Here is a 13,487-nt window from a genome sequence, read left to right as displayed (position 1 = left end):
ACTCAAAAAAATTAAAGAAGGATGCGCAGTCGAGTCCGTGTCAGCACATGGTTGAACAACACAAAGAACATGACAGCTACTTTACTGACTTTAGTGGCTAATTTTGACAATTTTTTTAGTCAGATTCAGCGAGAACACTCCAGGATTGGCTGTCAGTGGAAGGCTGTCTATGTTTTGTGCCCGTGCTTGTCCTCCTGCATGAGCAACTGTACCGTGTCTAAGCACGCCTCGACCAACCGTGCCAGGGAACAAGGAAGTGTAACAGAGCACTCACGCAAGTCAAGCGAACTGGACTTTGAGGGTGAAGCGTGCTTTGAAACGGTACGGTTTGCCTCGTGTGAGTGCGCCCTTAGAGGGTATAGCCAGCAGAGGCAGAAGTCAAAGTGCTGTTGGATGAAAACCGCCTGTGATGAAGAGGCTGAAATGATTGGTAAATTCTAAACTTTGTGTTTCACATTAACAGGGCCGTGGGCTGTGAACACTCGGGTATGTTTTCTGACAGGAAAGCTAATTTAGATAATTCCCTGCAAGAACATTAGAGCCTAATGACCTCCACAACATGAATAGCCTACTGGCTGATATATCCTGTAACCTGTAAATGAAACTGTCTGATAAATGTAGCAGATCAATACAAATGTCCCTCAGAGATGTTGTGGAGTAGAAGTAAAGATGACATAAGAGAAAGGACTCAAGTGAAGGGAACAAAAGTTCTGTATTTGTATTGATGTTGTTAGCAACAGCCCATGGCGGGAGCATGGCCTGAAAGCAAGACATGATTTATCCATATAGATGAGTCCCAATTGGATAACAACTGTGTTTCAAATATACTTAAATAAAAGACTTGTGTCCGATGATCAACGAGTACAAAGCAAGGAATCCGTGTTTTCCCTTTGTCACACTGAGACGTAAGCGCATCTCTGTGGAAACATTTCATAAAAAAAAAAAAAAAAAAAGAAACAAAAATGTTGGACTGAAAACAAAGCAGTGGTTATAAGTGAAGCTCTCAGTTGTTGGTCCAATGTTAAAAGAGTGAACAGATGATAAATAATGTAAATCATAAACTGACTTTCCATCTTGACTGTGTTTTTAACCACGGAGGACTTGTTATACACCTTTATTATTCCTTTATATAATGTATGAAAGTAAAAATTCATACATTGAAACACATTTTAAGAAGCCTTTGGCATGGATGACGCTTAACAGAGCGAATTCAATAAACAGAGTTTTTAGTTTGTTTCCACTTTTTTTAACCAGAAAGAACCACATCAAAGTACTCAAAGTAATCTAACAAACAAATCAAACTGAGTCCGTTCATTAGTGGACAGCTAATAACCAGAATAACATGCTGGATGTTTTTTTTTAAGTGGCTTACTAGCAGTTTGGATGTGAGCATAGCTCGACGTTAACTGGTTTGATGTTTGACTGACAAATGTTTTTCCTGGAGAGAACATGGTTCTGGTTCTTCTGGTGATCATTTATCAGACAGTGTTGACAGTCCGATGGCGGCAGCTCCATCACCGCCACGGACATGTGTGGGCAACATGGTCTACCAAAAAGTCTTTCATGGTCGAAAACAAACAAGCCGTGTGAGGCATTCTCATTAGAGACAGCTTAATGGGAACCATTGTCCACACCTGCTGTACAGACACAGACAAAGAGGGCTGAGCGGCATGCACCCCCGTTAGCATCCCTGCTGGTTTAAGTATTTGTGCAAGCAGCGATTATTCATCAGTCTGATGACGCGGCACTGAACACACTACAAACACTTGTCCTTCCACGGTTGTGTAGATATACATGCTGGATTTCATAATAAGGGGATGCCTTATTTAAATAAAATACATGTCCTCCTTACAGATAAGTAGTACGTCACTTATATGTTCATTTCACAGCAGGGATGCTGTGCTGACTTGCTGTCCTCTTGTCTTTATTAGTCGCTCCCAAGGGTGGCCTCCTCTGCCTGCTGGGAGAAAAATACACAGAGATACTTCAGGGCACTTGCTGTTGTTAATCTACCATAACCCACAATGCAGTAAAAACAACATGAACCAATACTGTTTTTTACCCTAAATTGGAGCAGCTTGGATAAGTGACTTGGTTTTAACACATTAAAGTTAAAGGATAGGTTTGTGGTCTGTCTTGCAGCTGGTTCACACAGCGGTGTGTGTTGGTCATGAAGTCTCTTGCTCCTTTTGCATTTTAACAGGTTAGAGCAGCCAGACCGCTGTTTTTTAACCGGGGCGTCTCGGGCATCTCAGTGGGGGAGTATGTCTATGTACCCTCAAATTGTTACTTGGGCTTGAGGGAACATAGTGCCTAATTTGGGAAAAAAAAATCCTTGAGGGAACATAGAGCATCATTTTGATCGGGAGAGGGACATTTAGGGAAAAAAATAGGGAAAATTAAAGCTGAGGGAACAAAGGAATCCCCCCTCAGGGGATAGTCAGATTGGAATAATAACAGCAATATTACACCTTTCACAACCGTCACAGTATCTTCAGCTGTAGAAAATGTCCAGTACATTTAAAAAAATCTATTTGTCTGCCTGAGTGGACTCTGCAACAGGATAAGCCACAGCAGGTTGGTGGGCCAGCTGTGATGGCTGCTCAGTCCTGCTATGTGAAGCTATAGCATCACTCTGGTTGCTATGACACACACTGATTGGCCGAGGAGTGACTCTTGTCTTGTATAGTTTGGCCTATCAGGTCAAACTTTAGCAGCCATCAGGTTAAGCAGAGGAGAAACAGTGGCCAGTAAGTCTTTTAGGGATATGATATGAGCATGTCAGCATGTTGTATTAAGACAGACATGAGCAACTTGTAATGGGGATAAACGCTGTTGTTATTGGCACCGATGGGTGAATATACTGCAGAGCAGAGGTCAAGTATTTATTTCATTATTGATGGACAGCTACAGGCCAAAGGGATATGTGATTCATCGGTAACTCTCAGTGTCTTGTGTCATTTATGTACAATTCTTTTGAATGTTAAACTATAAGATAGCTTCCTGTGTAACAGTTACCTGTTTATGCAGAAGTTGCTGCAGTTAGAGTCGCTGTGCAGCGTGCACGCACAGCGACGGGTCACCGCCCCCCTCCTCACCCGCTTAGACCCGGCAGAGCGCCTCAAACGCGGGGATCCCTGGTAACTGGACATACCATATGGTACTGTGTGTCTAAAAGGACAAAAAAAAGTAGACCCTTTATATTTTACATTCACCAATTGAACAGAATCAGACTCTGTTTGAGAAATGTTATTGTTCTGAAGCTGAGTCAGTGAGGGAATGATTTAACTCTAGCTTTTCTCATACTGGACTTCATTACACTCAGAGGTGTTTTTAATATTTTGTTCTCCGCCTATTGGATACATCCTGGGGTCATAACGTTGAAAATCCTTTTAAAATAATGTAGTCCAGTGCAACACTGTGGCAAATTGCAGCCTGCAAAGTAACTTCTGGTGGAGAAGTAAGAAAGCCTCGCCAACAATTTGACATCAGCTTTACAAATGTCTGTGAAGGTTTCTAGTCTTCCAGGTTATGGGAGGTTATTCCAAAATTTAAAAAAAAAAGAAAAAAAAAAGCCTTGTGGATGTGAGATGAAGGTCCAGGAGCACATGTGAACAGCCAGGTCAGGAGACCTTAAATTATCTAGATATTTTCAGAAAATGTAAAAAAAAATGGCTTCTGTTATCTTTTTACATTTTCTCTGCTAATCACTGTCAACACAAAAGCTTTGATCACAGTTGAGCTTGACATTTTGACATTTTAATCTTCTCCTATTTGTCTTTTTTATGGTGTTATTTATAGCTCTTTTTATTCCTATTCGTCCGTTTATATTGTTTTTTTAACCTGTACAGCCCCCTGGTCGGCTGAGGTTGTTTGAAACGTGTTACATAAATAAACTTTGACTTGACAGTTTGTAACCAAGCGTAACTAACCTCAGTGAGAAACAGACAGAGCCAGTGTGCTGAACCTTCAGCCTTTCAATCCTCTGATCCCGGACTTCCTGTCAGGCAGACAGTCTACCCCCCAAAGGACCGATTCTCTATCCACTACTAATCTCAGCGTGCTACATCTCAGCCAGGAGCGTCTTCAATGCAACACTAGGAATTCTTCCCAAGATCAAGGTGGTCAGTACCAATCAGAGCGAGGACTCAGGACACCCTAAAGCAACCGAATGCTACTGGAATTTACTACACCACTTCAACTCACCACCTGCTGAAATAAATAAGTTTATTGGAACAACTGTCACGTTAACTTTAACAGCTAGCTATGCAATGCATGTTGTAATATTGCTCTAAGTGAATATGCCGGGAATGACTCTGCCTCTAACTCTGACAGAGAAAAAAAAAATCATGTTGTTCCCCACATATTTTCTTCTTTTCAGTGCGATGCAAAAACAACACAAATGCTCTCCTTTGAGAAGATTAAAGGACTTTGAGGCAGAATCAAAAAAGATGTTGTTGTGATTGGTTTAGTAAGTTTATATGTACTGTAACAGCTGATCCAGCTGGAATCCATATTGGAGAAGAGCAGAGTAGACTTAACTTTCCAAAAGGGAAAATGTGTCCTAGGCACAGAGCTCGGTCTATTCCGTTGGATTAAGAGCATCAGAAATCACGAGAAGCGTTTAGTACGCGGATTACTTTAAAGCAAACAACAAAAAGAGACATTTGGCAATGACAACAACTTTGCAACCCAAAAATAAACACACATAAGATGCAAAAATGCTGCAGGTGTGTGTAGTTATTGCACAATTGCCCTCGGACCTGAACTTTTGCTCGGCTGGTTTTAGTTTTATTTTTTTACAAACTCAAGCTGGCTCACTCATTGTGGTCAGCACTTCTCCACTTTTGGCTCCAGACGAGCTTTCTAAAAGTCTGGGAAATGATGCTGATGTTTTTAAAGGAAGGATGTGTGACTTTTTGATCCAGTAGATGTCGCCCTTCAGCACCAGCATGAAACCAAAACAAACTGCTGTTTGGTGATATCTCCACTATTACTGAAGCCTCCGCTCTCCTCCTGCGACACACCTCCAACCCCCCTCTCCACTCACATTCACACAGAGGAGTTAGGAATGAAAATGCACCAAAATCAAACACCATTAAGAGCAAGCGGCTGAGAAAATTGTCTTTTTATCGAGCTGCAATCACCTGTGGCCTTTGTGTTAGCATGCTAATGTTAGCATTTTGGTTAACTCGTAGCTTCATATTGCACATAAATTGACACTGAATGACTCTAAAGACACTTAGGGGCATCCAAATAACCATTAAGTAGACTGTGTTATTCTTCTTTTCTCTAGTCCTTGACTAAAACAGCTTTATACTCAAGGTCGTCCCGTCCATGTAAACGTGATGTAAACACTGCTCACACAACAATACAGCTGGAGGGACTCACGCTTCTCAATCATTGTAGACAGTCATGACTCAGAGAGACTTTTACAGAGGATATACTTGATTTCTGCTAGATTTATGTGTAAAATGTCACCCATTCTGCCTTTAATATGTAAGAGAACATTTTTAATTACATCCTAAAGGCATTGCGTTTGAAAGACTGGAAGTTTACCAAACATGGTTGCATAATGGGAAATGTAAGTCAACCATTATTGGAGCTGGACTACTAATATAACTTAAAATTAAGATACTTTAGGCTTTTTTTTACAAGAGCTTTAACCAATATTAGAGCAGAAGTATTTTTAAATGTCTGCATCACTGGTTTTGGACTCGACTTGAAATTTGACTTATTCATTTAACTCCTGATGTAAAATATGTCTTGGCTGGAGGCTAACTGCCCTTCACATTTCTTAACCCTGGTATTGTTCAAAGACCTCTCTATCATTAAACACCAAGCCAAACATTCACTCAATATGTCAGATTTTTGAAAGGTATTGAACTGAGAAAGGCTCCATCTCTTGTTTAATTCCGAAAAAATGTCTGTAAAACTCCAACTTTCGGGGGAAACCGGCAAGAGGAAGGCATCCTTTGAAACGACCAAACTGGAAAGTTAGAGCGGTAAGTCGAAAGGTCGACTTACTGAAACAGCTGCAGGTACTAAATTGCCACTGAAGGAAGACATGTTCCCCAGGCAATCATAACACTTCAGATGTTATTCATACACATACTCCCATGTGAACCTTCAATCAATATCTGCAGCTGTTCCATACGATCCATTTGTTTTTTCCAAAATATCCAGCGCTGTTGTTCTGAGACAAGTCATGATGTATTTAAGAATGAAGCTCAATTCCCCACATCACAGGAGGATGAATCCATATGGTTACATACAGTATACTGTACTATTCAAGTACACGTGTCCCATAAAAACAGCTCTGACAAAAAGTTAAGAGTTCAACAAGGTAAAAAGGCGAACAGGAGCAGGTACAAAGCATTTACAGTAGCAGGCTGTAATATACTGCTCACAGGGAGTGTTAACAAGCACTGAGTTACACTTGCCCCCTTAGCAATCAATACACTTTGTCATACAAATTTAGAGACTGTGTGGCCTCTTAACCTGCGAAGGAGACAAAATAAATCTTGCTATTATCAAGTTACCTGCATTTGGGGTAAATGTGCACTCACACACTGCCACGCAAATAGCATCTGGTTTTGCTGATTGTACTTTTTAAACCCAAAATGCATATTTATGGCTTTCTTCTGTGCAATCCCCCCCCCCCCCCCCCCCCCCCCCAATTGCAAAAGTCTTTGAAACGCCAGCAGTGATACAGTTACATACTTGGTGTCTGCAGGGACTTCACTGTAACTGAAACTCATCAAGCTTTTTAAGGGCTGTCAGCCCTGACTTTCCAGAGTTCATGGGAAAAAAAAAATCCAGTTTTGTTTGACACAATCTTGATGTTATAGCAGGCGAGTTTTATTCTTATCATAATAATGGGAAAAATCTGTCTGAGGGAGGTCCTCCGTGAGGCACACTTCAAGATGTACGAAGATAGGGGAGGAGGACTTGCGACTTTTACACCACAAGTCACACCTACACATTTGCACACTGATGGTACAGTAGAAGCTGCTGTGTAAAGAGTCCATCAATAGCAGCTAATCACATTAATTCGCAGACGGTGAAGCAGCGGGAGCAACTTTGGGTTAAGTGTCTTTCCAAAGGACACACCAGACATGCGGCTGCAGGAGCTGGGGATTGAACCCCTGACCTTCTGCTTCAGAGACGACCGACTCTACCAACTGAACCACGGCTGATGAGTGTTATTTTCATTGCGGAGATCAGACAGTGAAATGTCACTATTTTGTGAATCTGAGCTCCCCAACAACCATGAAAAGATGTAGCCCTTCCAATCTTAGATAGTCAGACCCTTTCATTTTGGAATTGAGCTCCATCCGTTTTGAGTGCAGTAGTCTCAAAAGAGAGTGGAGGCACTCAAGCTGTGGCCGTTTGTTACACTTTATTATCTTAGACGTTGATCAGTGATGCACCAGATGCTCTTGAGTGATCGCAGACCTTTCTTTGCAAGAATGCTCCGGTGTGCAAAGTGACAGCCGAGGAAAGACGATGTAAAGCGCGCAATTTTTTTCTTTCAGCACTAAAGAAAGCCCAGTGCGAAATCAACCATGCTTCAGTGTATTTGCTGGCTCTGCAGGCTTCATTTGAATGTCTTTTCAGTCCAGCTCTGCATGTTCTACTGGGAAAATAAAACAGTTGCTACACCTGGTGGCAGAAGGTTGACCTGATACTGGCACCCACTACTTTCACTGTCACTCCACAATCACACTCTCATACCTTTCTAAACTGACTCTGAAATCTGTGTTCACACTCTCTTTGAGAAGAAACAGGAGCCCCCCCCTCAGGCACATTGTTTGGAGACAGTCAATAAAAGAACAGATAAACCTGCCTACTAATCTGCTTGTTATTGCATACCAGCATCAGTCAACGCCCTTCATATTCAGTTTTATTGTTTTCTATGTGGGAGATCAAAAAGAAGTTAGACCTTTAGTTTCCAACCTGTGGCAAGTCAAGTGAAATACTCTGAGGTTTCACATGTGCGGATTTAGATAAAACAAATAATTGAAAACAAGGATGGACATACCTGGACATATTATTTAACTCTGAAACTGTGCAATCTGTCTGTAAACTGGTCAATACACCGTGCAATATCTTTGCACCTTTACAACGTTCAATATCTGTTTAACACAGTTCATCTTGTACATTACTTATGTAAATATTGCTTTATCTTGTATATATCCTATTATTGTAGCCCTACTTGGTACTTATTGCTTATTTTATGATCTCTATTTTATTTTATTTCCTACTGCTGTATTGTGTGAAGAGCAATGGTAACACCGAATTTCCCCCTGGGATAAATAAAGCATTTCTGATTCTGATTCTGATTCTGATTCTGAATGACTTACACTTGATGTCTTGTTGATATGTTGCACTTCAACAGAAAAAAGGCACAATGTACATTTACAAAGTGTTCCTTCTGTGTAAATTTAAGGCTGATCAGACGAATACAAAATGTCTCAGGCGGCACAGAAGTCGACCCCTCTCTGCTGCCTGTTTGCCGCGATCAGAAATCCTCTGAGGTATTAAAATACCTGAGAGCTCAAGGTCTAGCCCGCCTCGGATCACATCAAATCTTATGGTTCAAAAAGTCACAGGAAATACTGAAAAAAATCAGCCCTGTTTGTTTTGGAGCTCAATGTTCCCCCCTCAAAATCCTCTCCTGGATTAAAACTCAAAAAGTATTTATTTGACACAAAGTCCAGGGATTTTGTTTTGGTCATAAGTCACATATTTGTGCCTGATACTGTTGAGATATCTTATAAGAACAATGTGTCAGCTGGAGTCATCTTAAGAATGATACTGCTTCAGGTACATGAGTAATGACACACAGTGATGCCACAATAAAAACCCATGAAAGTCAAACTCTATAAAGTTAACGCCACATGTACTGCAGCCGTACACAGAAAATGATGTTTGGAGAAAGACTCTTACTCTGGTGTGTTGATCCAGATGATGTCCAGGTGGCAGTAATACACACACTCCTTGTCTTTGTAACTGTAACATGTGCATCTCTTCGCACGCCTCCTGGCAGCTGACGGGTCACAGGCGGAGCAGGGCGGAGCTCCGGCGTGTGAAGAGACACCCGTGAGGTCGTCCTCACCTCCGGGCAGGAGTGTACTGAGCTTAACGGCCTCCACCTCCCTCCTATGGATCACATCTTTGCCAGATGAGGAACCTGTGCGGATCAAGGCCATTTCATCAGCATTACTACCATGTGTTAGGATGTTACACGTAATACACCTGGGAGGGGCAGGACCTGATCATATATACTTTTTTAATTTACAGAGATTATTTTACAATCTCTATTTATCACAAGCAATTAGTGATGTGATTAATAGTTACAATTATGGATTAATTCAAACATTAGGATGATCAGATTTTGCAAATCTGTATGATTTGTATTATAGTACTGAACTGTTCTTGTGTATGGTGTCCTTCTTTTTTAAGTTACACAAATTGTAATATGTAGATATTGTGTATTAATAATGTACTCACTGCTACAATATGTCCTTTTGCTTTTGTTATTCTGCCTGAGGAATGCCACCCTACAAGCCCCTGGTGTTTTTTTTAGGAAATTAGCCCTCACATTCTTATGTCAAATATTTATTCTCTCATTATTTGTGTAAGTTGTGTGTAAATAGAAGTAAATTAAATGAAAGATAAGTTACCTAGTTCATTGATCTGTGTTAAAACAACCCAGTGAGCACTAGTCGTGATTTCAACATCACAATTTGGTTGATTATAGGTTGAAATCAGGTGTGAACGTATAAGAAGAACTAATGTCCACCCATCATTTAGCGTTCATTTCACTGCGATGGACATTTTTCAATATCTGTACTTCTTCAAGACTTTATGACAATCCTTAAATCAGTTAGGTAGCCTAGTGGTATGCCCGCCCAATGCGTGGAGGCTGTAGCCCTCCAAGGGAGCAGCCCGGGTTCAAATCCCATCTGTGTCTCCTTTCCTAACATGTCATTCTCCACTCTCCCTTTCTGACTTCATCCACATGCACTGTCTCTAAACCAGAGGCATGCAAAGCCCATCAATCTACCTTAACAGAACATCAACTGACAGGGATGGCTTGTTGAATGCATGTCGGAAATAATAGTCCATTGCGTTAAAACCCGTTAGACCAGTGGTTGTCAACTAATCTAGCCTCAGGACCCACCAGCATCTATCTACTTCATGACAGACTGAGACCCACATTTCTGCTGTTAAAACAATTCATTGCATGCATTGAAAGAATGTGCAGTTTGGACCTCAGAAGAAATTTAAACATATTTAAAAAGCGCTTCATAGATTATTTTCACAGGCACACATTCGGCTCCGATCCACTTTTGGGTCCAGACCCACCAGTTGAGAAACCCTGCCCTATACTGTAACATGATTGCTGCTATTAAGTATACTTACAGGTCCTGTAGAGTTCCTTAATTACACCTTATTCTGTACTTAAAGGCCTATTATATTTCCAGGTCTTTTTCACAGGGTTAAAATGGCCTTAAATCTTATTGCTTCATTTGTGGCTCTCCATCCTGTCGTTACTATCATGTGAACAACCTGCCTGTCATTTGGAGTAAACACAGCACATTATAAAAGAGCAACAAAAGGTCCTGCAGTGTACGACTCACCATTCGCCAAAGATGCTGCCACCACGACGAGAAGCAAAACTCCAATATCAACTGATGACACGTTAGCCATCACACAGGAAACATTAGAAATTAAAAAAAAATAAAAAATAAAAAATAAAAAAAGTAAAACGATTTTTTTTACCCCCCAAAAAACTTTTGAAGTTATAAAAACAAACAAAAAAAAAAAAACTTGCAAAAAAAAAAGGAAGACGTCCAAATGTGTCCGATGGTTGAAGTCGCTGCTGTCTCTCTGAGGTGAGTCCCGACAGAGAATCAGGTGTCCGCTGTGGAGATGCGCTGCTGACTCTTCTGCGTTTGCCTGCCTCTGCCGGACCCAGATTTATTATGAACTCTCTCCTCCTCAAAAAAAAAAAGTCAGGAGCAACATTACGCTTGTTTCCGGAAACAATTTTCAGAATAAAAGCTTTCCGCGTACAACCACTTACTCAACAAAGTCTCCCGGTTGACGTTCTGGCTGCATACTTCCGGTACACCAGAGGTAAAAAAGTGAAACAGCGTCGTGGCAGCATTTTCCAAATTAAATCGAAATAGAATTTAATGAGTAGTCGATTTCTTTCTAATAACAGAATTAACATGACTTAGGCTACAATTTCTTTTATTATGGTTAATTCAACTGTGCTGTCTTTTTTTAAACACAGTAAACTAAGACAGGCTATAAAATAGTTCTAAATTAGTTTTGCAGATTTAGCCTATAAATCATGCTTTGACACTTCATCAAACTGGTGACTCTACATCATACAATAAGGGTTGTAACTCTTTATTAGGTTAATGAAGGAACTGTTTTTTTTTTACACTTTCTGAAAGTACAATAAAAGTAGTCTACAGTTAAACAATTAATACAATTGTGTTTGTAAAAACCACTGCAGCCCCAGGGGAAGTTAAGACAAAATACAGCATGTGCAGCTCCTCCGGCTTGCAGTCAGGCTCGCAAAAGTTAGAGTTTGACTCATGCATGGACTGCAGGTTTTTGCAGGTAACTTGTATAAGGCCTTAACATAGATGTGCCCTTTGTACAGTTTAGTCCAAACCGGTTTTCACACATGTAGTCTACTTTCTGGAAAATTCAAGGACAGCCTGCCCCTGAAGTTGATGTTTATACTTTTCCCTGACAGTGTGAAATGTTCCATGTTAGACCGGAGGAGGGGAGGGTCTCAGGGGCCATATTGTTAAAAAGGATGTTATCATAAGGCCTGCAAGGTATCCAAAAATGGGGGGCAAAGCAAAACATGGCTTTATAATGACAGCTTCTGCCTTTATATCAACTTGACTTGTTATTGGACGTACATCAACAGAGCGGAGAAGAACATATCGGAGAGTAGAGAAGAGTACGAAGCTGCACAATGAAGTATGCAACGTTTTCAAGGATCCCAATGGCTGCTCACTGGACGCTCACTGGTTGTGCGATATGAATGTCTCTCATAGAAGTTACCCCCCCTATGTCCTGTTGCATCAGCTCACTACAGGGGGCTGCATGGCAGGAAAAAGTCAGGGTAGAAAAAAAAACCATTTGCGTTCACACATACAGTATATGTTCAACGTATTCGTTGATATTTTGCTTACCTGATGCATATTCCTGTTCATTTTTTTCACCTCTGAAAAAAATATAGTGAAGCTTTTCATTTCTCTGCTGCATTCTTATTGGTCATTATATATAACAGGAAACAGTGAGAGAATGTAAACAACCATTTTTTCATATGAAAGAGTTCCTAATCGTCTTATCACAGAAACAATTTTGTTTTAAATTTGTCAACACACAAAAACTAAGTAGATTCTTTTTCAGTTAGTTAATAAACCACATCGATCACTATCAAGTTTATCCTGTGAGGAAATTAGTTAATTCATTTGAAAAATGAAAGTTATTTACTTAGAGCTGTTTACTTAGTGCTTCAAAATCAAAGAGTAAAAGCTGAACCAAAAGACGGCTGAAATACAGGAGATGAAAAATAATTCGGAGTTGATTTCGTAAATGGGACCCGGTTGTACAAGTTGTAGACGGCAGGGCCAAGAGGACGCACTGACAATTATCTCATCAAGAAATAAAATTATGACCTGCTTATGGTGCAACTGATAGATATACAATCAAGTGTGCCTGCAGATCTGTCTGCTGGCATTATAAAACCAAAACAAATCAATCTGGGGAAAACACATAAAAAACATTTGCATACACTTCAAGCGCTGCTGGTTCAAAATCCAGATTCAGATTACTATATAATTAAAACTGCTCGTAAAGCACTGACCTGTGTAACTCCCTTATTTGACTGACACGCATGAATATGTCTCAGGAATCCGGCTGACAATATATATCTGTAACAGAACCAGATGCAGAACAAACTGACAGAACTCCCCCCTCTCAGTTAACCACTGGATCAAACAACTGCTAAGAGCTTAACAACATCCTGTAGGTAAACAGTACATCTCCTATGACTCTTGTGTTAACATCAGACTGTGAATTACGATTGAGTTCTCAGACATTTCGTCTCTGAGTAAGCAACAAACACTTCCACAGATATCTCGCATCCTGGGAGAGAGCCTCATGCTGAGTTCTGAGGATTGTACAAGGTGACTGAGGTAATTGTCAGAGCGTCCTCTTGGCTCTGCGGTCTACAACTTGTACAACCGGGTCCCATTTCAAGAAAACATTTTCTTTTTTTATTACCAGATTGGTAACTAATGAATTTCAGCCGTGTTTGTCGATGTGTATTGAAGACGGCGACTCACAAAATACACCTTCAAGTCTGAGCAAAAGCATGTTGGCTCGAAACGTCACGTTAATAAATCCTTCAAACGGGATCTTCTCGGTATGCAGATCTTGTTTTG

The 13,487-nt window shown here is 40.6% G+C and overlaps 1 protein-coding gene across 2 annotated transcripts; it reads right to left on the bottom strand.

The window, feature by feature from the left end:
- Positions 1–1,358: 1,358 nt before the first annotated feature.
- Positions 1,359–10,771, bottom strand: LOC132977074 (endothelin-3). 2 transcript variants are annotated; one of them, XM_061041454.1, is made up of 4 exons: positions 10,650–10,771; positions 8,953–9,196; positions 3,019–3,171; positions 1,359–1,960 (listed from the first exon to the last, which is right to left on the bottom strand). In XM_061041454.1, exons 1-4 carry the CDS (start codon positions 10,717–10,719, stop codon positions 1,879–1,881), a joined length of 549 nt encoding a protein of 182 aa, XP_060897437.1. In that variant the 5' UTR covers positions 10,720–10,771; the 3' UTR covers positions 1,359–1,878. The 2 variants fall into 2 exon arrangements, with proteins under 2 accessions (XP_060897437.1, XP_060897438.1); XM_061041455.1 differs by having other exon boundaries at positions 1,359–1,957.
- Positions 10,772–13,487: the final 2,716 nt, after the last annotated feature.

The sequence above is a fragment of the Labrus mixtus genome, chromosome 7 (genome assembly GCF_963584025.1).
Source record: "Labrus mixtus chromosome 7, fLabMix1.1, whole genome shotgun sequence".
Lineage (NCBI taxonomy): Eukaryota > Metazoa > Chordata > Actinopteri > Labriformes > Labridae > Labrus > Labrus mixtus.
This window is presented reverse-complemented; position numbering and strand designations above follow the sequence as displayed.

Excerpts from the sequence above, each read along its gene's own strand:
- LOC132977074 (XM_061041454.1), bottom strand. The coding sequence starts at position 10,719 with ATGGCTAACGTGTCATCAGTTGATATTGGAGTTTTGCTTCTCGTCGTG. Across the intron at positions 9,197-10,649 it reads GGCAGCATCTTTGGCGAATG|GTTCCTCATCTGGCAAAGAT; the intron begins GTGAGTCGTACA and ends TGATCCGCACAG. Across the intron at positions 1,961-3,018 it reads AGCAACTTCTGCATAAACAG|CAGGCAGAGGAGGCCACCCT; the intron begins GTAACTGTTACA and ends TTTTTCTCCCAG.